The sequence below is a fragment of the Balaenoptera musculus genome, chromosome 4 (genome assembly GCF_009873245.2).
Source record: "Balaenoptera musculus isolate JJ_BM4_2016_0621 chromosome 4, mBalMus1.pri.v3, whole genome shotgun sequence".
NCBI classification, from domain to species: domain Eukaryota; kingdom Metazoa; phylum Chordata; class Mammalia; order Artiodactyla; family Balaenopteridae; genus Balaenoptera; species Balaenoptera musculus.
This window is the reverse complement of record NC_045788.1, coordinates 48,227,173-48,247,953: the sequence shown is the minus strand read 5'-3', so window position 1 is coordinate 48,247,953 and position 20,781 is coordinate 48,227,173. Positions and strand designations below refer to the sequence as shown.

The 20,781-nt window shown below is 38.0% G+C and overlaps 1 protein-coding gene and 1 non-coding gene across 3 annotated transcripts in view; one reads left to right on the top strand and one right to left on the bottom strand.

The window, feature by feature from the left end:
- Nucleotides 1-1,653: 1,653 nt before the first annotated feature.
- Nucleotides 1,654-20,781, bottom strand: part of GPR160 (G protein-coupled receptor 160) — a 42,288-nt gene continuing 23,160 nt past the window's right edge. For both annotated transcript variants that reach the window (XM_036851253.1, XM_036851254.1), the window contains 2 exons: nt 7,305-7,419; nt 1,654-3,155 (listed from right to left, as the gene is read on the bottom strand). In XM_036851253.1, the coding sequence (XP_036707148.1) occupies nt 2,069-3,088 (1,020 nt within the window). In that variant the 5' untranslated portion in view covers nt 3,089-3,155; nt 7,305-7,419 and the 3' untranslated portion in view covers nt 1,654-2,068. The remainder of the gene's footprint in view (nt 3,156-7,304; nt 7,420-20,781) is intronic.
- LOC118895063 lies at nt 10,663-10,786 on the top strand. The gene has a single exon (XR_005019839.1). It is a non-coding gene; the product is annotated as a small nucleolar RNA SNORA40 (small nucleolar RNA).

The following is a 20,781-nucleotide window of genomic DNA, read 5'->3' as shown; positions in this document are numbered from 1 at the left end:
GTATTTTTTTAAAAAAGAGAAAGCACTTTCATATTAACAGTAGCATGTGTATGAATTTTAGATTTTCATATTTGTTGTGTCTGTATTCAGTGAAGTAAAATTGAACATTTCAAATGTTTGTTGATGGCAACATTAACTGTTAAATTAAAGCACCTTATACTCTGCTGCTTAAACTTGCTTGTAATTGCACCTTTGTTACCTGCACATTTTCACATAGAATATTGTTGTAACATTGCTTCATGTGGGTCTGGATGGAAGGTTAGTGGGCCTACAGGATCATTTATTTATATTGTTTATATTACAATAATATATTGTAGACCAGTTGTAAGTTCATTTCTTTACAAATAAAAGCCTCTTCCATTTGGCTGGTCAACTGAATAATTTCTTTTTTTCCTTTAAGCTTGTGAGGCATGGGGCATCTTCTAAGTAAACAAACAGCTTAGAGGGGCTTGAAATAGTTATACATTATCCAGATTTTAAATCTGCAGAGAGGATAAGTCTTTACTAATTAAGTAAAATATATTCTTAAGTATCTCAGTTCCACATATGGCCAATTAGAAAGCCAATACATTCAGAAGGAAAGTAACACAGAGAAGTTGAGCAGGTTTGTACATTGACAAATTAGACGGTATCTGTGTAGCTTAACTCACAGAGTGATTTCAGATTTTTCAGATTTTTCTGCCGTTTAGATTGCTTCACTCCAGTAGTTCTCAACCGGGAACAGTTTTGCCCACTGAGGGGAGTATGGCAGTCTCTGGAGACATTGTGATTGTAGTGACTGGGAAAGGAGGTTCTGCTGGCACCTAGTGGACAGAAGGCAGAGATGCTGCCATACATGCTGCAGCGCACAGCACAGCTCCCCCAACGAAGGGTTATCCAACAACAGACAACGTCAGCAGTGCTGAGGGTGAGAAACCCTACCTTCACACGTGGTATGTCGCCAGTGTGATTACGGGGTCTCATGCAAATATATGAGATAAGTTACAACTGAAGATGATGGATCTGTTACGTCAGGGAAGAGACCTAGTCACCACTCCCAGTTCTGTAAGGTGAGCAACCAAAACTTTTCTTTTAGGAATATTTGCACTAAGAACAGAGATATATTTTTTTTAATTAGCTGAATTTATTTTTTTTTCATTTACCATTTTAACCACTTTATTTTTTTAAAAAAATTTATTTATTTATTTATTTATTTATTTATTTATTTATTTATTTATTTATTGGCTGCATTGGGTCTTCGTTGCGGCACGCGGGCTTTCTCTCTAGCTGCGGCAAGCAGGAGCTACTCTTCGTTGTGGTGCGCGGGCTTCTCATTGCGGTGGCTTCTCTTGCTGCGGAGCACGGGCTTTAGGCGCGCAGGCTTCAGTAGCTGCCTCACGTGGGCTCAGTAGTTGCGGCACGCGGGCCCTAGAGTGCACAGGCTGCAGTAGTTGCAGCCCACGGGCTCTAAGGTGCGTGGGCTTCAGTAGTTGTGGCTCGCGGGCTCTAGGGCGCAGGCTCGGTAGTTGTGGCGCGCGGGCTTAGTTGCTCCGCGGCACGTGGGATCTTCCCGGACCAGGGCTCAAACCCATGTCCCCTGCAATTGGCAGGCGGATTCTTAACCACTGCGCCACCAGGGAAGTCCTAAAATTAGCTAAATTGAAATTGCACTAATCATCTTTCCCCTTATGTTAAAGAATATTTACACCAAATTATTTAAAGAAAACAATCTTGATTTTCTTGCTCTAAGTGTAATAAAATGTTTATTTAAATCTGAAAAGTTGGCAGTGAATCACAGATTTACCTAACAGTTTGTATCCAGTAGTTTTCTGGGTAACACAAATATCAGTGTGGTCAACAGGTATAAATATTTCTTATTGGAAATATTTTGTTAAAAAAAAAAAACAAAAACCTAATAAATAATATCACCATCCCAAAAAGACACATTCTGAAAAGGTATGAAAGTTTGGGATGCGGGGGAGAGCTTTCAGTTCAGTTCATTCTTTATATGTCCCAAGTCATCATTCTTTCCCATTTGTAAAATTGTAATTCTTGTAGCTGTTAGTTTTAGTTTTAACATGGCAACACGTCAACAAATTATTACTGATATAGGCTTTTCGATTTGCTCAAGATTATGAATTGTAAGTGGAATGAAGCAGCATTTCCAGTTGACAAATGGATCCGCAGGCAATGCCATGTTTCTAAAATTAAGTTTGTGACAATTAAACCAAAAAACTGTAGCAATGAGAAAACTATTGACAAAGTACAACCACGGAATGTTCATCTCGATGTACGCTGGAATCTGTACTTTAAGTAAAAGGATAATTATTTGAAGTAGTACAAATGGTAACCAGGTACCAAGAAAACAGACTATCAGCTTGGGCAAGAGTGTTTTTTTAGAGCTCCCCGTATAACTAGAGTGGGATGAAAAGGGAAAATACAGGATAGTCTCATTCATATAGGAAGTTATCCTAACAGCCTGTACCAAGGTAATAACTTCTGACCAAGAGGTTATAAAAGCCATAAATAAAATCATCACCATGGAAAATGACAGCCAGTAACTCTGAATGCTAATGTAGAAAGGACACTGATGATAAGAATAAACATTCTGTGCCTTCAGGCTTTGGTAGATAGCTGGATCTCCCAAAACATAAGTAAGGACTGAAATCCAAATTAAAATAACTGCAAAGAAATAAAATACTTTTTGACACTTAAATGGAAGCTTGGTGGCTTTAGAGAAATTCAGGTAATAATCTATACAAGCTATCAGAAAAACTGGATAATGCAGAAAGCCATAAGTAAAAGAAATAATTTGAGTAAATAGGCAGATGTGGTATTTAGTAAACCTAATGCCTAAAAGTACAAAATCCCTGAAATAGGATATAATGGAAATATTCACCAAAAGTAGAAGATCAGTAAATGCTAGTGAAATGCAAAAATATTCCATAAAATTTTGATGGGTGTTTTTTCTTCTCATTCCTAGTGTGAGGATATTTAATAATATTTTCCCAAGTGTAATCAAGAATAACAGACAGTTACCATCTAGGGGCTGACTGGTTTGATGTAGCTGGTACTGAAAAGAGCAGTTCTCTGAAGTAAGAGCAGTCATTTTTTTTCAGTTCAATTTCAAAGGCCTGCTGCTATAGTAAAACAGTGCTTCACTTTATTTTCCATCCCTGCAAAGAAAAGTGAAAAGAAAACCTTGATGTTATCTTGATGCTATCACTGTTTTAAAACTTTACAAGGCAAGCACCTCATCTCAAAAATCTATTTTAATCCAATCATTTCCCCAAATAAACATATTTCTCATACTTATAGAATACAGAATATGATCAAGAAGAATTAATGTGTATACTCTCGTCATTCTTTGAGACCCAGATGGTCCAGAACTCTCAGATCTATAACCAAACTGTTTTATATAAATTACTAACTTCTACATTAATAACTTGTTAAAAAAAGGTAGAAAAAAACACTTATCTACCAGAGCCAAAATATAGGCTTCATATAACTGATTCACTTTGCTGTACAGCAGAAACTAACACAACATTATAAAGCAACTATATACTCCAATAAAAATTTTAAAAAATGACTGAAACACTCTTAGAAATACATCTGCTATAAAAACAATCCATGTTTTATGTCATCCCATTTTATAACTGAAGAACTGGGAATAATTCAGAAAAAAGGCATAGAAACTCTGTGTAGCTCTAGAAAGAGGATCTAGGATACCTGATTTTCATTCCCTTACTCTCCTAGAAAGAGAATAGTTCCCTGGAAATAAAAACTGAGATCCTTCTTTCCAAAAAACTGGAAGGTTCCTGCATTAAGTCATGACATAATCATGAGATCATTCTACTATTAACTATGTTGTGAATAAGATATCACAGTGATGGTTTGAATTTTCTCCTTTGGAAAAAAAACATTAGCAAGTTTGACTTCTAAAAATAAAATACATTCCAAGAAAATACAAAAATATATATATATATTTTATATATATATATATATAGGCTTCAAATAGCAGCCTGATAGGAATACTCAGAACAATCCACTGATAGCTGTTGACTCAGTCCCACTCTGACAGCAGACAACATTACCCGTTTTTGTCTTTCTGTCCATGAAATTTAGATAATGCTTATGAGGCCCCTTTAGTATAGCTGGTTTCAAAGCTTTTTAGCTGCAGGATCATCATTCAAATAAATCTCTGAAGCTCAAAGATATAAAACAGATGGTTCAGCTGAAAATCATGAAAATATTGGTTAAGGAAAAAAGAAAGATTCATCAGGTGTGGCACCCGGAGAGATGAAAGAATATAGGGAAGGAGTAGGGTTACCTGAGAACGTTAAGAATTGCTAGGTAAGGGCAAAGGAACAGGAGCTGAGCTTGAGTGATAAATGCATTCAAAGCAGGAAAAAGATGATGAAAGGGAAAGTTCAAAGAGGAAGAAATCAGGAAAGGATGGAAGAAAAGGAAGGAAATTCAAGAAATTTAGCCTAAAAAAAAAAAAAAACCCACACAAATTTATCCTTAAAAAAAAACACACACACAGTTGACCCAAAGTTGTTTCTGCAAGACTGTTCAACCAGTGTTCATAACAGCAAAACAAAACCCAAACAATAACAAAACCTACCCATGAATGTCAACAATTAGGGATGCATTAAAAGTGATACATCCGTACGATGTACTGATGTACTATTATGCAGCCATTAAAAATGTTTCTCGGGGGGCTTCCCTGGTGGTGCAGTGGTTGCGAATCTGCCTGCCAATGCAGGGGACACGGGTTCGAGCCCTGGTCTGGGAGGATCTCACATGCCGCGGAGCAAGTAGGCCCGTGTGCCACAACTACTGAGCCTGCACGTCTGGAGCCTGTGCTCCGCAACAAGAGAGACCCGTGCACCGCGATGAAGAGGGGCCCCCGCTTGCCGCAACTAGAGAAAGCCCTCGCACAGAAACGAAGACCCAACACAGCCAAAAATAAATATTCAAAAAAAAAAAAATGTTTCTCGGGGTAGGAAGACTTAGTTTTCACTCTACCTTTTCTATACTTGTTAAATGTTGTTATGCCTTGTGATTTTGTTACATGTTAAAAAAAAAAATACCATGATAAATTTCCACAGTATGTTAAGTGAAATGCAGGATAAAAAATTATGCAGCAACATGTCATCTAATTTTTTACAGATATTATACATGTATAGAAAAAGACTGAAAAGATACATATCAAGTTATTAATATGGTAGTATTAGAGGTTTTTCTGATTTTCTCAAACTTCACAGAAAAAAAGTAAGGGAGTATCAAGTCTGAAAAGTAAGAAAACAATTTGCCTACAGATAACTGATGATTAATTTCAAGGAAGTAGTGAGGATACTGTCTGAGGGTAAAGAAAAGAGAGGCAGAGGGCCACCCGTTCTGTTGACAGAATTAACCCTCAGTTAACAAAGAGTCTCTCCTAGTTGAGAAGAGAATTCAGCTCTCTTCAACTAGGCCAACTTTTGAGCTTCTGTATTTGTCTTTTCATTGTCCAGTTTTAGCAAGAATATTGCTAAGTCGGTTTAGGCAGAATCTCTCACTCTCAATATCTGACCACGTTCCTCATCCCCATCATCCTTTACTTTAGGTGATGTCTAATCACCTTGACCTGCCTTCAGCAAGAATTCTGGTAGGTCAGTTTCACCAGAATCCCCTCTTAACCCCTGATGTTTCCTTGGTAACAGTCCATTCACTGACCTGACCCCCACCTTCTTCCTTGGGTATAAATTCCCCCCTTTTCCTTGTTGTACTTGGAGTTGAGTCCAGTCTCTATACCCCCCCGACCCCAACTGCAAAATCCCATTATTGTGGTCCCCACACCTACTGCAGTCATCTTGAATAAACTCTGCCTCATTGTTCTTTAACAAGGATCATAAATAATTTTTTCTTTAACATATTCTCATGGCCATCAATCTACCTTGTCATTAACTAAGTTATTAAGACACACAAATAATGTATCTATTTACACACACGTATATGTAAAGACAGTTGTAAAAAATCATCCAATACCTATTTTCATAACTATAGGTTATAAAAGAACAAATGAAACAAGTTCTTTTGTACGCTCAATTTTCTTCCTATACTCAAATATACTACATAGTTTAACTTTACCCTCTCAGAAAAAGTTCCATTCCAGATTTGATATACAGGGGCACAGAATCATGGCTGCCACCTTGACAAACACTACTGGCCTTGGATAAGGAAACCTGGGTGGAATGGTAAGACCATATGAAGTCCTCCTTGTGCCAACAAAAAAAACAGGCTTAGTTTTAAATAGCAAATGTTGGTTCAGAATGGGGGTGGGGAAGGGAAACGATGTGGGTTCATATTTATACAGACCCACTTATTAAAAAGCATGTTTAGGATAAAAGAAAGAATTATCAGTATAAAATGACTGTACCCTTTACAGTCCTATCCAAAATTAAAGCTAAGGAATTGTACTTAAGTAGGCGACATCCAAGGGATGTTTCCTTAGTTTCCATTTCACCACTGACTCTCCAAGGGGAGCTGATTGGAAGGCCAGGACAGCAGGCCTGTCCCTCCCTGCAGGAGGGAAGCAACCCTGAGTGTCTCCTAGGGGCCAAGGAAGTGGGGCGGGGGCGGGGGGTCAGCCACAGCCACCGAGGCACTAACCAAGGACCTCTTCAGAAGAAGATGGGCAGAAAGAAGACAACAAATCCGAAATGGAATATGTAAGAGAATCATAAAGCTGGAAGAAACTTCAGAGACAAGAAAGGTAAGGCCTAGGGGAGATATGCAACTTGAGGCAATAAAAAGCAGTCAAAGGGACTGTATGGAAAAATGTATGTTGGAAAATGAGGTTTTGGTCGTTTTACAATGGTTCCTGAACACCATAATCATGGAAACCAATGAAAACTTTCTTAGATGAAAATGTTAAACCCTACTTACTCCATAGACCACTGAAAGTATTCAAAATTCCATTATTTTGTTCTTTAAAAAAACCTCCCCATAGAAGGCAAAAAGCCTTTGATGGGCTACCCATCCCCCAATTTTCCCTTGAAAAATATTCACATTAACTACTGGGATGCAAAGATTTATGAAGATATCCTTTTCCTGCACGATGTTTTAAACTACTTATGAATCAAGTCATGCTTCACATACAATTTAAGAAGCTAATGTGCAAGTCCTTTTCAAGGCATCTTTGGGCTTGCTGTGTGATCTGGCCAGTTTAGAAGTATTAGTAGGGCCTGAGGGAAACAAACCATGACTTCTTTTCACTGACCCAGTCTCTGCTTTTCCACTTATAACCCAATTAATTCTTAACAACACACCATACTTACTCTGCTTTCTCCAGTAGGTCTTTCTTGGCTGATCTTCCTATTTTACTTCAGTTTTACTGCCTTTAATTATCTCACTTTTGGTTCCTGGCATACCAAAATGCCACGTGAATAAGGTCTGTGTGAAAGATAGAAAATAAAATAACCATCATTAATAGCCACCTAAATAACTGGAGTTCAGTGTAACTGCCTCCAGATCTCTGCTTAGAGAAACTGTTAACTATTTGTAGGATCACGACAAGGAACTTCTTTTTTCCAGCAAAAGGAAAAAGATTAAAAGTCACCGAAGACCCTGAGATATGGGTGCAGATAACATGGTATCTGTTTAAGGAAATACTGCTTACATTGCAGTTTTCACCCACAGGTTCAGAGTCTAAACTAGCAGCTCTCAAACTTTCATTTCAGGACCTTTTGACACTTGTTGCATGTTAACGTAAGTGACATTTTTTAAAGTGAAAAATTACTGTGTTTTCCCAAACAAAACAATTGAGTGAGCAGAGTGCCACTGTTTCACATTTCGCAAATTACTTTAGTATCTGGCTCAACGGCAGACAGCTGGATTCTCATCTATAAAATCAGCTGTGATATCACACATGTAGCTTTTGGAAAATCCACTGTACATTCATGAGAGTTTGAGAGTAAAAAAGAGGTGTATAACGTCATAGCATAATTACAATCAAATAGTTGTGTTATGCAATCACAGAAAAGTTTCCTAACAAAAACATCTGCATTAAACAATAGGATGGGAAGATGAGCACAGTTAATTAACGTTCTGGTCTACTATTATACAGAAAACGGGATTCGCACTGTAGCTGGATTTGCTGAGCCTCACAAGTGAAGAAAGCCTCTGGGAGAAATAATGTATTGAGCCTTGTCCAGGGATTTTACATACCTTTTATCTAATCCTTACAACAATCATGAAGGGTAGATATTATTTTTTTGCACGAGGAAATGCTCGGGGGTTAACAAGCTCATTTCCTTAGATGTGTGACTGCTAAGTGTTGAAACTTGAAGTTCAACCTCAGGTTTGATTTCAAAGCTCTTCAGTAAGCCACAATTATGGCTCAACTCACAACTGGAAATGTAGAAAGGGATCCAATTTATGTATGTGAAAGAGCTTTCCAAATAAGAGTGACTGTGTAGATTATTGGCACCCAAAGGATCAGATGAGAGCCCCTTCAGTGTTCTCTTCCCCTGCCACAGGGAATAAACAGGATGTGTTCCAGATAGTACAGCTCAAGACAGTGGGGCCTCTGTCAATCTGGGTCCTTGAGTGACTGTGTGGGGCAGTGGAGCAAAGCCCCAGGTGATTCAGAATGGATGCACAGTGTAAGCAAGAAATGAAGTTTGTTGTATCAAGCTGGAAGGATTTTGTGATTATATGTTATGGCCTATCCTGACGCATAAAATTCCTTATAATTCTCTGTACCCTTAACATTTCTTTAAGAATTAGCATGTATTATTCATATTATCAGAATTTATAAATCTACAGTAGAAAAAAGAACTTTGAAAAGCAGGAAGGCAAATAAAAGAAAACCAGCAAAATCAAAATTCAGTTTTAATTTCCACTACATTAATTGCTTTTGCACTGTATCGTTCTGAGATTCTTATATTTGCCTGTATTGGAAAATAAGGTCTTGATTCAGTGACCTAAATTTCCACCTTAAGAAAAAGAAGAGTAAGGGAATTCCCTCATAGTCCAGTGGTTAGGACTCCACGCTTTCACTGCTGAGGGCTCGGGTTCAATACCTGTCAGGGAACTAAGATCCCACAAGCTGCGTGGTGTGGCCAAAAGAAAAAAAAAAAAGAAAAATAAGAGTAAATTAAACCCCAAAGTAAGCTAAAGGAAGGATATAATAAAGAACAGAAAACAATGAAATTTTAAAAACAAACAAAAATAACAAAAAAACAATGAACCAAAAGCTGGTTCTTTCTAAAAACCAATAAAATTGTAAACCTCCAACCAAACTGAGAAAGACCTTAGCAAAATTAGGAGAGAGAGGACCTCAGCACAGATCCTATAAACATTAAAAAGATAATAGGGGACTATTAAGAATAATTTTATTCCGGGACTTCCCTGGTGGTGCAGTGGTTAAGAATCCACCTGCCAATGCACGGGACATGGGTTCGAGCCCTGGTCCGGGAAGATCCCACATGCCGTGAAGCAACTAAGCCTGCACTCTAGAGCCTGCGAGCCACAACTACTGAAGCCCGTGTGCCTGTTACAGCCCGTGCTCTGCAACAAGAGAAGCCACTGCAATGAGAAGCCCGCACACCCCAACGAAGAGTAGCCCCCGCTCGCTCCAACTAGAGAAAGCCCGCCCGCAGCAACAAAGACCCAATGCAGCCAAAAATAAACAAATATTTTTTAAAAAGAATTTTATTCCAATAAATGAGACAACTATGATGACACACAAATTTCTGGAAAGACATGAACTACCAAAACTCAAAAAGATCCCTAAAAATCCCTATTAAAGAAATTGATTTTGTACTTAAAAACCTTCCCACAAAGAAAATTCTAGGCTCAGATGTCTTCACTGATGTATTTTGCCAAACATTTAAGGAAGAAATACCAAGCTTAAAGAGAACAGAAGAGAGAAACACATTCCAACTCAGTTTACAAGACCAGAATTACAAATTACAAAATAAATTACAAAGCATCATCCCTCAAGAATATAGAGGCAAAAATCCTTAACGAAAAAATTAAATTCATTAATATATGAAAATAATAATATAACCTAATACATCACAGTTTATGCAATCTTGGTTTAACATTAGAAAATCGACGTAATTCATCGTGTTAACAGAATAAAGGAGAAAAACTATATGATCATCTAATAGATGTAGAAAAAGCATTTAACAAAATCCAACATAATAACTCTCATGAAAACAAATAATAGAAGGGAACTTCCCAACCAGATAAAAAGCATCTACGAAAAACCCACATCTAACCTCAAATGCTGAAAGAGTGGGCTTTTTCCTCCCAAGATCAGGAACAATGCAAGGATGTCCACCCTCCAACCCTCATCAACATTTTATTAGAGGTCCTAGCCAGTGCGGTAAGTAATTAACAAGAAATAAAAGGCATGTAGACTGGAAAGAAAGAAGTAAAGCTGTCTTTAATCATGGGTGACATGATCATGTACTTAGAAAGTCTGCAACAACAGCTACAAAAGGTAACAAGTGAATTTAGCAAGGCTGCGGGTTAGTGTTTTAAAAATTGTATTTCTATATACCAGTGATAAATAATTGGAAATGAAATAACATTTGCCATAGCATCAAAAATATGGAACATTTAGGGATAAATTTGACAAAGCACAGGCAAGCACAGTATTCTGAATATTTTAAACATTGCAGAAATGGCACTTGTGTTGCTTTTGTGTAATTCGTGGACAAAGACTTACAGACAGATGCAAAAATAAATCCTCCTTTGCAACCCAGAACTCATTCTTCAGTGTGAGTTTTGATACAGAAGAAGGAACATGATACCTAAAACAGGTTCAAGTGATGGGGGTATTTATACACATAAAGGTTGCTTCCAGGACTATAAAATTGATAATTTAAAAGCATAAAATATGAGGGAAATTATCAGCTATACTGATTTAGTACTCTAATTTTAATGTTGACATGAAACAAGGATGGCTTCTTTTTTAAGGCTTGTATCTTGAGAACACAGTGTCTGGACTTTAAAAAGGTACTGGCATAAAGGAAACACTCCCATTTACCACTGCAACAAAAAGAATAAAATACCTAGGAATAAACCTACCTAAGGAGACAAAAGACCTGTATGCAGAAAACTATAAGACACTGATGAAAGAAATTAAAGATGATACAAACAGATAGAGAGATATACCATGTTCTTGGATTGGAAGAATCAACATTGTGAAAATGACTATACTACCCAGAGCAATCTACAGATTCAATGCAATCCCTACCAAACTACCAATGGCATTTTTCCCAGAACTAGAACAAAAAATTTCACAATTTGTATGGAAACACAAAAGACCCTGAATAGCCAAAGCAATCTTAAGAAAGAAAAACATAGCCGGAGGAATCAGGTTCCCTGACTTCAGACTATATTACAAAGCTATAGTAATCAAGACAGTATGGTACTGGCACAACAACAGAAATATAGATCAATGGAACAGGATAGAAAGCCCAGAGATAAACCCACGCACCTATGGTCACCTTATCTTTGATAAAGGAGGCAAGAATATACAATGGAGAAAATACAGTCTCTTCAATAAGTGGTGCTGGGAAAACTGGACAGCTACATGTAAAAGAATGAAATTGGAACACTCCCTAACACCATACACAAAAATAAACTCAAAATGGATTAAAGACCTAAATGTAAGGCCAGACACTATAAAACTCTTAGAGGAATACACAGGCAGAACACTCTATGACATAAATCACAGCAAGATCCTTTTTGACCCACCTCCTAGAGAAAGGGAAATAAAAACAAAAATAAACAAATGGGACCTAATGAAACTTAAAACTTTTGCACAGCAAAGGAAACCATAAACAAGATGAAAAGACAACCCTCAGAATGGGAGAAAATATTTGCAAATGAAGCAACTGACAAAGGATTAATCTCTAAAATATACAAGCAGCTCATGCAGCTCAATATCAAAAAAACAAACAACCCAATCCAAAATGGGCGGAAGACCTAAATAGACATTTCTCCAAAGAAGATATACAGATTGCTAACAAACACATGAAAGGATGCTCAACATCACTAATCATTAGAGAAATGCAAATCAAAACTACAGTGAGGTATCACCTCACACCAGTCAGAATGGCCATCGTCAAAAAATCTACAAACAATAAATGCTGGAGAGGGTGTGGAGAAAAGGGAACCCTCCTGCACTGTTGGTGGGAATGTAAATTGATACAGCCACTATGGAGAACAGTATGGAGGTTCCTTAAAAAACTAAAAATAGAATTACCATATGACCCAGCAATCCCACTACCAGGCATATACCCTGAGAAAACCATAATTCAGAAAGAGTCATGTACCACCATGTTCATTGCAGCACTATTTACAATAGCCAGGACATGGAAGCAACCTAAGTGTCCATCAACAGATGAATGGATAAGGAAGATGTGGCACATACATACAATGGAATATTACTCAGCCATAAAAAGAAACAAAATTGAGTTATTTGTAGTGAGGTAGATGGACCCAGAGTCTGTCATACAGAGTGAAGTAAGTCAGAAAGAGAAAAACAAATACCGTACGCTAACACATATATATATGGAATCTAAAAAAAAAAAAAAGGGTCTGAAGAACTATGGGCAGGACAGGAATAAAGACACAGAGGTAGAGAATGGACTTGAGGACACGGGGAGGGGGAAGGGTAGGCTGGGACGAAGTGAGAGTGGCATGGACATATATACACTACTAAATGTAAAATAGATAGCTAGTGGGAAGCAGCCGCATGTCACAGGGAGATCAGCTCGGTGCTTTGTGTCCACCTAGAGGGGTGGGATAGGGAGGGTGGGAGGGAGAGGCAAGAGGGAGGAGAAATGGGGATATACGTATATGTATAGCTGATTCACTTTGTTATACAGCAGAAACTAACACACCATTGTAAAGCAATTATACTCCAATAAAGATGTTAAAAAAAAAAAAAAAGGTACTGGCATAGCCCAATGATACGTACTGTTCTAGGGTGTGATAGCTTAGGAGTAATCTGATTTCAACTTAATGCATGTTTAGAGGGTGTCTAAAATTCAGAACCAGTCAGATCCATCTCCTCTGACCCTAAACATGGTCCTAAAGTAAATTGCTTGAGGAAATTGGATCCCAAAGATTACAGGTGGGGAATTTATTTAAAGTGTGTCCATATTCTATGGGAGATCAAAGAAGCTGACCTAGAAGAACTGTGGACTGACTGACATGACAACTGTGGACTGAGCAAAAGTTCTTTTTGAAAGGGCTATCTTATCTTGAAGATTATGACTCAAACCTTGGAGGAACTAAGTGACTGGCAGTGGAAGGAATCAGAACACGTGAAATTCCTTTAAAATGTATTGACCTAAATAATTTTGCCTGTTTTATACAATTAAAAAAAATCCTTTACACTTACAAATAAATAAACAAAATATTTAATAAAACAGAAATTAAAGAAGATCTAAATCCATGGAGACATATATGATGGATTGTAAGACTCAGCCAGTTTTTTTGTAGAAATTGGCAAGCTGATTATACAATTTATATGGAAATGTAATGGACCTAGCAGAGCCAAAATAATTTTTAAGAACAACAAATTTGGTGAACTTACACTACCTGATTTTAAGACTTGCTATAAAGGTATAGAAATAAAGAGGGGGTATTAGCATAAGGATAGTCCTATAAATCAATTGAACAGAAGAGAATCCAGAAGTAGACCCACATATTTATGGTCAATTGATTCTCAACAAAAGTACAAGGTAATTAATGGGGGAAAGGATAGTCTTTTCTAAAAATGGTGCTGGAAACCATATATCCACATGGGAAAAATTAACCTTAACCCTTACCTCACACCATACACAAAGTAAACTCAAAATGGATCATAAGGCTAAATGTAAAAGTGAAACTGAATTTTTTTGGAGAAAACAGGAGAAAATCGTTGTGGTCCTAGGTAGATGTATTAGTTCCCTAGGGCTGCCATAACAAATTACCACTGGGTAGTCAAAACAACAGAAATTAATTTTCTCACAGTTCTGGAGGCCAGAAATCTGAAATCAAGGTCTCAACAGAGCCATGCTCCCTTTGAAGGCTCTAGAGGAGCATCCTTCCTTGCTTCTTCCAGCTTCTGGAGGCTCCTGGCATTCCTTGACTTGTGACAGTGTAACACTTATCTCTGCCTCCATCTTTACACAGCCTTCTCCCTTGTGTGTGTCTGTGTGTGTCCTCTCCTCTTTTTGTAAGAACCTAAATCACTGGATTTAGGGCCCACCCTATTCTGTTATTACCTTCATTACATCTGCAAAAACTTATTTCCAAATAAGTCACATTCCAGATAGACAAGAATTTTGGGGGGACACTAGGCACCCACTCTAGTGGGCATAACTTTCTCAGGATGTGCACGTGTGCTCGTGCACATACACAAGTTGATAAACTGGACTCTGTTAAAGAGCAAATACTTACTTCTCTTTGAAAGCACAGTTAAGAAAACAAAAAGGCAAGCTACAGACTGGGAGAAGATATTCACAATAAATATCTTACCAATGACTTGGTCTCAGAACATGAATGGACTCTTAAAACTCTAAGATAATTAGCCCATTAGAAAAATGGGCAGAAAATTTGAAGAGACACGTTGGGGAAATGAAAACCACAATGAGATACTGCTGCAACACCCACTAGAAGAGCTAAAATCTAAAAGACTGACAATACATGTGTTGACAAGGAAGGAGAACAACGTGACATTGCTTAAACTGTTTTGAGATTTCTTACAATGTTAACATTCAATTACCATTTTATCCAGTAATCCTACTCCTAGGTATTTACCCAAGAAAAATGAAGACATATATCCACAAAAAGACTTGTACACAAATGTGTGGCAGCTTGATTTACCATGGCTACAAACCCCATATATCCACCAACAGGAGAATGGATAAATAAACTGTAATATATCCATATGGTGGAATACTTTTCAGCAATAAAAAGGAATACATGCTACACAGGGATACATGCTACACAGGGATAAATTGAAAAAACACGCTGAACGAAAGCATCCTGACACAAGAAAGTGTGGAATTCCATAATTCCAATTATGTGGAATTCTAGAACAGCAGAACTAATCTGTAGGGCCAGACAGACAATCAGTGGAAACCCAGGGCCAGGATGGGGCAGAGGCACCAGGGAACTTTTTGTAGAGATGAAAATGTTCTAAAAAAAAAACCCAAAATGTTTTTTATTTGGATTGGGGTGGTGGTTCAACAAGTGTATATACATCTTTCAAAATTCAAACAGAACGTGGAAATGGGTGTGTTTTATTAATTAATTTTTATATATTATTTATTTATTTATTTATTTTTGGCTACGTTGGGTCTTTGTTGCTGCGCACAGGCTTTCTCTAGTTGCAGCGAGCGGAGGCCTCTCTTCATTGTGGGCTTCTCACTGGGGTGGCTTCTCTTGTTGAAGAGCACGGGCTCTAGGCATGTGGGCTTCAGTAGTTGTGGCACGTGGGCTCAGTAGTTGTGGCACGTGGGCTCAGTAGTTGTGGCTCGTGGGCTCCAGAGCGCAGGCTCAGTAGTTGTGGCACACAGGCTTAGTTGCTCCGCGGCAAGTGAGATCTTCCCAGACCAGGGCTTGAACCCATGTCCCCTGCACTGGCAGGAGGATTCTTAACCACTGCGCCACCACGGAAGCCCTATTAATTTATTTTTAAGGCTGTTCATCTCATAATATTGCATTTAAAAGTAAAAACCTGGAATTACTTTAAATATCCAGCAATAGGAAATTGGCTACATAAATTATGATACAACTTCCAATGAAGCTGCTTCTTTTCTTTCCAAGAAAACAGGAGCAGGAACATAAGCATCACCTAGGAGCTTGTTATAAATACAGAATCTCAGGCTCCAACTTGGACCTACTGAATCAATCTGCATTTTTAATAAAATCTTCAGATGAATCGTATATACTGATAATAGACTGAAGAATGCCAGCAATGGAGAAAGCACAGTGGCAATCTAATTTACACGTCAGGGCCCTCAAAAGGCTCAGGAATTGTTGGTCCAGGTAACTTTGAAAAGGAATGCAAAGATGGGGCTAAAAACAAGAGGATTAGTTGCAAATGAAATAAACAGATCCCAGATCCCTTCCGCGACTCAGTGCAACAGGTAACTCTCTCTCCCCAGCTATGGAATGAGAATGGAGGTCTTCTCCTCTGGCAAGGGTAAAAGAGAGAGTCTCTAGAGTGTGGCCAAGATTTGAGGATGAAGGGGTACCGTGCTGAAAATGGAGACTGAGTAAAACTACACATATTAAAAGCTGAGGCCTCTCCAGCCTTATATCCCCGCTTGGATTTCAGGAATACCATTATCACAAAAGATAAAGATCCAAAAATCCTTCTCGAGGGATCAGCCCAAGAAGAACTATCTAAAGAAAGTGAAATTGAGTCTTCCTTAAGGAAACATCCCAGATGCCCTACTCATATGCATGACTAGACATCCACAGAGCCCCAGACATTCGAAGAAAATCTCTACAATGAAAAGTCAAACCCAAAAGCAGAAAAAAGATAACTTTGAGGAAAGAGACACAGTGCTAGAAGAAAACATTATTCAGAAACTCATTGTTTTCAGGGAGAAAGTATTGCATCCATGAAACAAGAAGAGGAGGCTATTTAAAACAACAATCACAGAAATCACTCTTGGAAAATAAAAGTCTGACGGCAGAAATGATAAGCTGAACTGAAGAGTTAGAAAATAAAGTTCAGGAAATTTCCCAGAAAATGTAGAACAAGAAGATAAAGGATAATAAAATAGAGAACAAATTTAGCAGGTGCAAAATCTGAATAATAGGAGTCACAGAAAGAGAATAAACTGAAGGGGAAGACATCAAGGAAGAAGAGGATGAACATTTTCTAGAACTGAAGGTTTTTCAAGATTGAAAACCTTCCACCTTGATGGAAGAAAACAGACCCATGCTGAGATACATCAGAAATTTCAAAACAGTGATAAAAAAGAGAAGAGATAACCAGTTTCCCAAGAGAAAACAACAAGAGGAAGTTTTATACAAAGAATTAAGGGATGGAATGGATATCTTGAAAACCAATAAATTAAAGGAAAAAATAAAGCATTTACCCTGCCATATATGAGATGTACCACTTGGTAACCAAGTAGTAGATGAGGGGAAGCATCTTTTTAAAGAGTGTTCCAACTTATAAATGAAAAATAAGTTGTAGACCTGGAATTCCACCCATGAATTAATAGATGTAGGCATTAAGCACCTATGGCTCTGATCTTCAGAACAGGAGAGTAACCAGACATTCTGTGCCTCCTATAGGCTGAACCTGAGTCTGATCAAATCTCTGGATCCAGCTGCCAATTTGCAAGAAAGGCAGAGGACATAAAACTGGAAACAATCCAGATTTCTATCAACGAGTCAATGGATAAACAAAAGAGTGGTATATCCATGCAACGGAACACTACTCAGCAATAAGAAGGAAGAACTATCAGTACATGCAACAACACAGATGAGTCTCAAAATAACTATGCTGAGTGAGAGAGGCCAGGCAAAACACAGAATGCACGCTGCATGATTCCATTTATATAAAATCTTAGAAAATACAAACTCACTTAGAATGACAGAAAGCAAATAATCAATTGCTGAGAAGATAGGGAGGGGTAGGAGGGAGAAATTACAAAGGGGCACAGGGAACTTTGGGGGTGATAAATATGTTTACTCTCCTGATGCTGGTGGTGTTTTCATTGGTGTAGACATATGGCAAAAGGCATCAAACTGTACCATTAAATATGTGCAGTTTATTGTATGTCAGTTATACTTCAATGAAGCTGTTTTTAAACAAGGAAATAAATACAGAGGGACATACTGAGCTGCACCATGAGTGTGCAATCAGCAAAAGTCACAGTGGAAAACTCTAAAGGTCAAGTGGTCCAGTTCTTCAATAGAAGGAATGGAGAAGCGATCTATAGATTAAAAGAGAGACTTGAAAGACATCTCAAATACTTTTTAGAGAAAGGGTAAGACTAAACTAAAGTCTCCAGGGACACACACTTGGGTGATAAAACTATTTTTTAGAAATGCAAGAAAGGGGGCTTCCCTGGTGGCGCAGTGGTTAAGAATCCTCCTGCCAACGCAGGGGACACAGGTTCAAGCCCTGGTCCGGGAAGATCCCACACGCCACAGAGCAACTAAGCCCATGTGCCACAACTACTGAGCCCATGCGCCACAACTACTGAAGCCCACGCGCCTAGAGCCCGTGCTCCACAACAAGAGAAGCCACTGCAATGAGAAGCCCATGCACCGCAATGAAGAGTAGCCCCCACTTGCCACAACGAGAGAAAGCCCACGTGCAGCAATCGAGACCCAACACAGCCAAAAATTTAAAAATAAATAAAATAAATTTTTAAAAAATGCAAGAAAGCCTTCAGCCATAAAAAAGAATGAGATAATGCTATTTCCAGCAACATGGATGGACCTAGAGATTATCATACTAAGTGAAGTAAGTCAGAAAGAGAAAGACAAATATCATATCACTTATATGTGGAATCTAAAATATGACATAAATGAACTTATCCATGAAACAGAAACAGACTCACAGACATAGAGAACAGACTTGTGGTTGCCAAGGGGAAGGGGGGGTGGGGGAGGGATGGATTGGGAGTTTGGGGTTAGCAGATGCAAACTAGTATATATAAGATGGATAAACAACAAGGTCCTACTGTATAGCAGAGAGAACTATATTCAATATCCTGTGATAAACCATAATGGAAAAGAGCATGAAAAAGAATATATACATGTTTAACTGAATCACTTTGCTGTACAGCAGAAACTAACACAACATTATAAATCAACTACGATAAAATAAATTTAAAAAAAAAAGAGGGCTTCCCTGGTGGCGCAGTGGTTGAGAGTCTGCCTGCCAATGCAGGGGACACGGGTTCGAGCCCTGGTCTGGGAAGGTTCCACAGGCCGCGGAGCAACTCACATGCCGTGAGCCACAACTACTGAGCCTGCGCATCTGGAGCCTGTGCTCCGCAACAAGAGAGGCCGCGACAGTGAGAGGCCCGCGCACCGCGGTGAACAGTGGCCCCCGCTCGCCGCAACTAGAGAAAGCCCTCGCACAGAAACGAAGACCCAACACAGCCAAAAATAAATAAATAAATAAATAAATAAATTTATTAAAAAAAGAAAAAGCAAGAAAGGGATTACTCTGAGTCAAGTTATTTGGGGGAAGGGGCTCATGGAACAGAAGTCTAGCTCTTTATCTGAGTGGTAGTTACCAGGGTGTTTGCCTTATGATAATTCATTAAGCTATATATTTTTGTGTATGGCTTTCTGTATCTGTACTTTATTTTTCTGTAAAAAGACATTTGTGTGTGTGTATAATCAGAATGGGGTCAGGCTCCTCAGCAACACCAGAAGCCAGAGATACCTTTACTCTAAGGGATTGTTAACTTCAACCAAATAATAACACTTTTTCTGCAATAAAAACCACAGGCAAAATGAAAAGAAAATGAACTGGGAAATAAAATTATAAAATATAATCTCTTAGAAATCAAACAGGGAAAAGGTCAAAAGTCCAATAGTGAAATAGTAAAATGAGCAAAGGATTGGAAGAGACAATTCACAAAAAAGGAAAATGAGCTATTAAACATATGAAAAGATGGTCAACATCATTCATAAAGAAAACCAGAAACTTAAACTATACTGTCTGCCTCTTAAAAAGATAGGCAACACCCGCACCCCCAAATTCATCAAGAGAGTTTCTCTGTGAGACTGCAGGAGTATAGAAAAACTCCTTTGAAAAGCAATTCAACAATATCTATCAAAATTGCAAACATACGTGTGTATGTCCTTTGAGCCAACAATTCCACTCCTAAGGGTTTATCCTATAGATTCACTTGCATGCATGAAAAATTAAGTGTTTATAAGATTATTCATGGAAGCACTGTTCAGAATAACAAAGGAATGGAAATAACCTAAATATTCAACAATAAGGAAACAGTTAAATAAATTATGACACATCTATCCAATGCAATACTATGCAGTTATTTTTTCAAAAGGAAGAAACTCTCCATATACTGACATGGACATGTCTCCGACACACATTATTAAGCAAAAAAGCAAGATACAGAATAGTGCATAGAATATACCACCATTTGTGTAAAAAGGGTGAGAAAAAAAAAACACAGTTCCATATATGCATAAAGAAACCCTGGAAGGACACTTAAGTCAGAAAACAATGATAACATGGGCAGGAATTTGGCAGATGGGGTCATGGATGGAATGGAGACTTCAATACCCTTTTCCTACTATTAAAATTCTCTTAACCATGTGAATGTATTAATTATTCAAAAAAATTAAATACACTGAATAAGGAAAAAAACTAAAGTTATCTACAAATTGGTACAACTCCCAACTATACAAACTAAGTATCTGATTTACTTTTAAAAGCTTTTAAGTCTTTAATGGAATTAAGTCTTTAATTCAAAGTCAATTAAGTGTAGATATAAATCAAAGCTATTTTTACATATGTGAAGACTCAAAAACGTCTGCATCACACAAAGTTCTTAGGAAGCAAACGGAAGGCATATTTCATCAAACCGAAGGAATAAACTAAGAAAGAGAAAGACATGGGATCCAGGAAACAGGGGATTCATTAGCAAAGAGGAAGAAGGGTCCCTTGGTGGGAGAAGATTAGATACACCAGGTGTAGAGCACACAATCTAAATTAGAGTAGCACCTGTGGCTACAAGAAGATGAAAATTCCAAATACCTTCGAGCATACTTAAAGAGATCTACAGA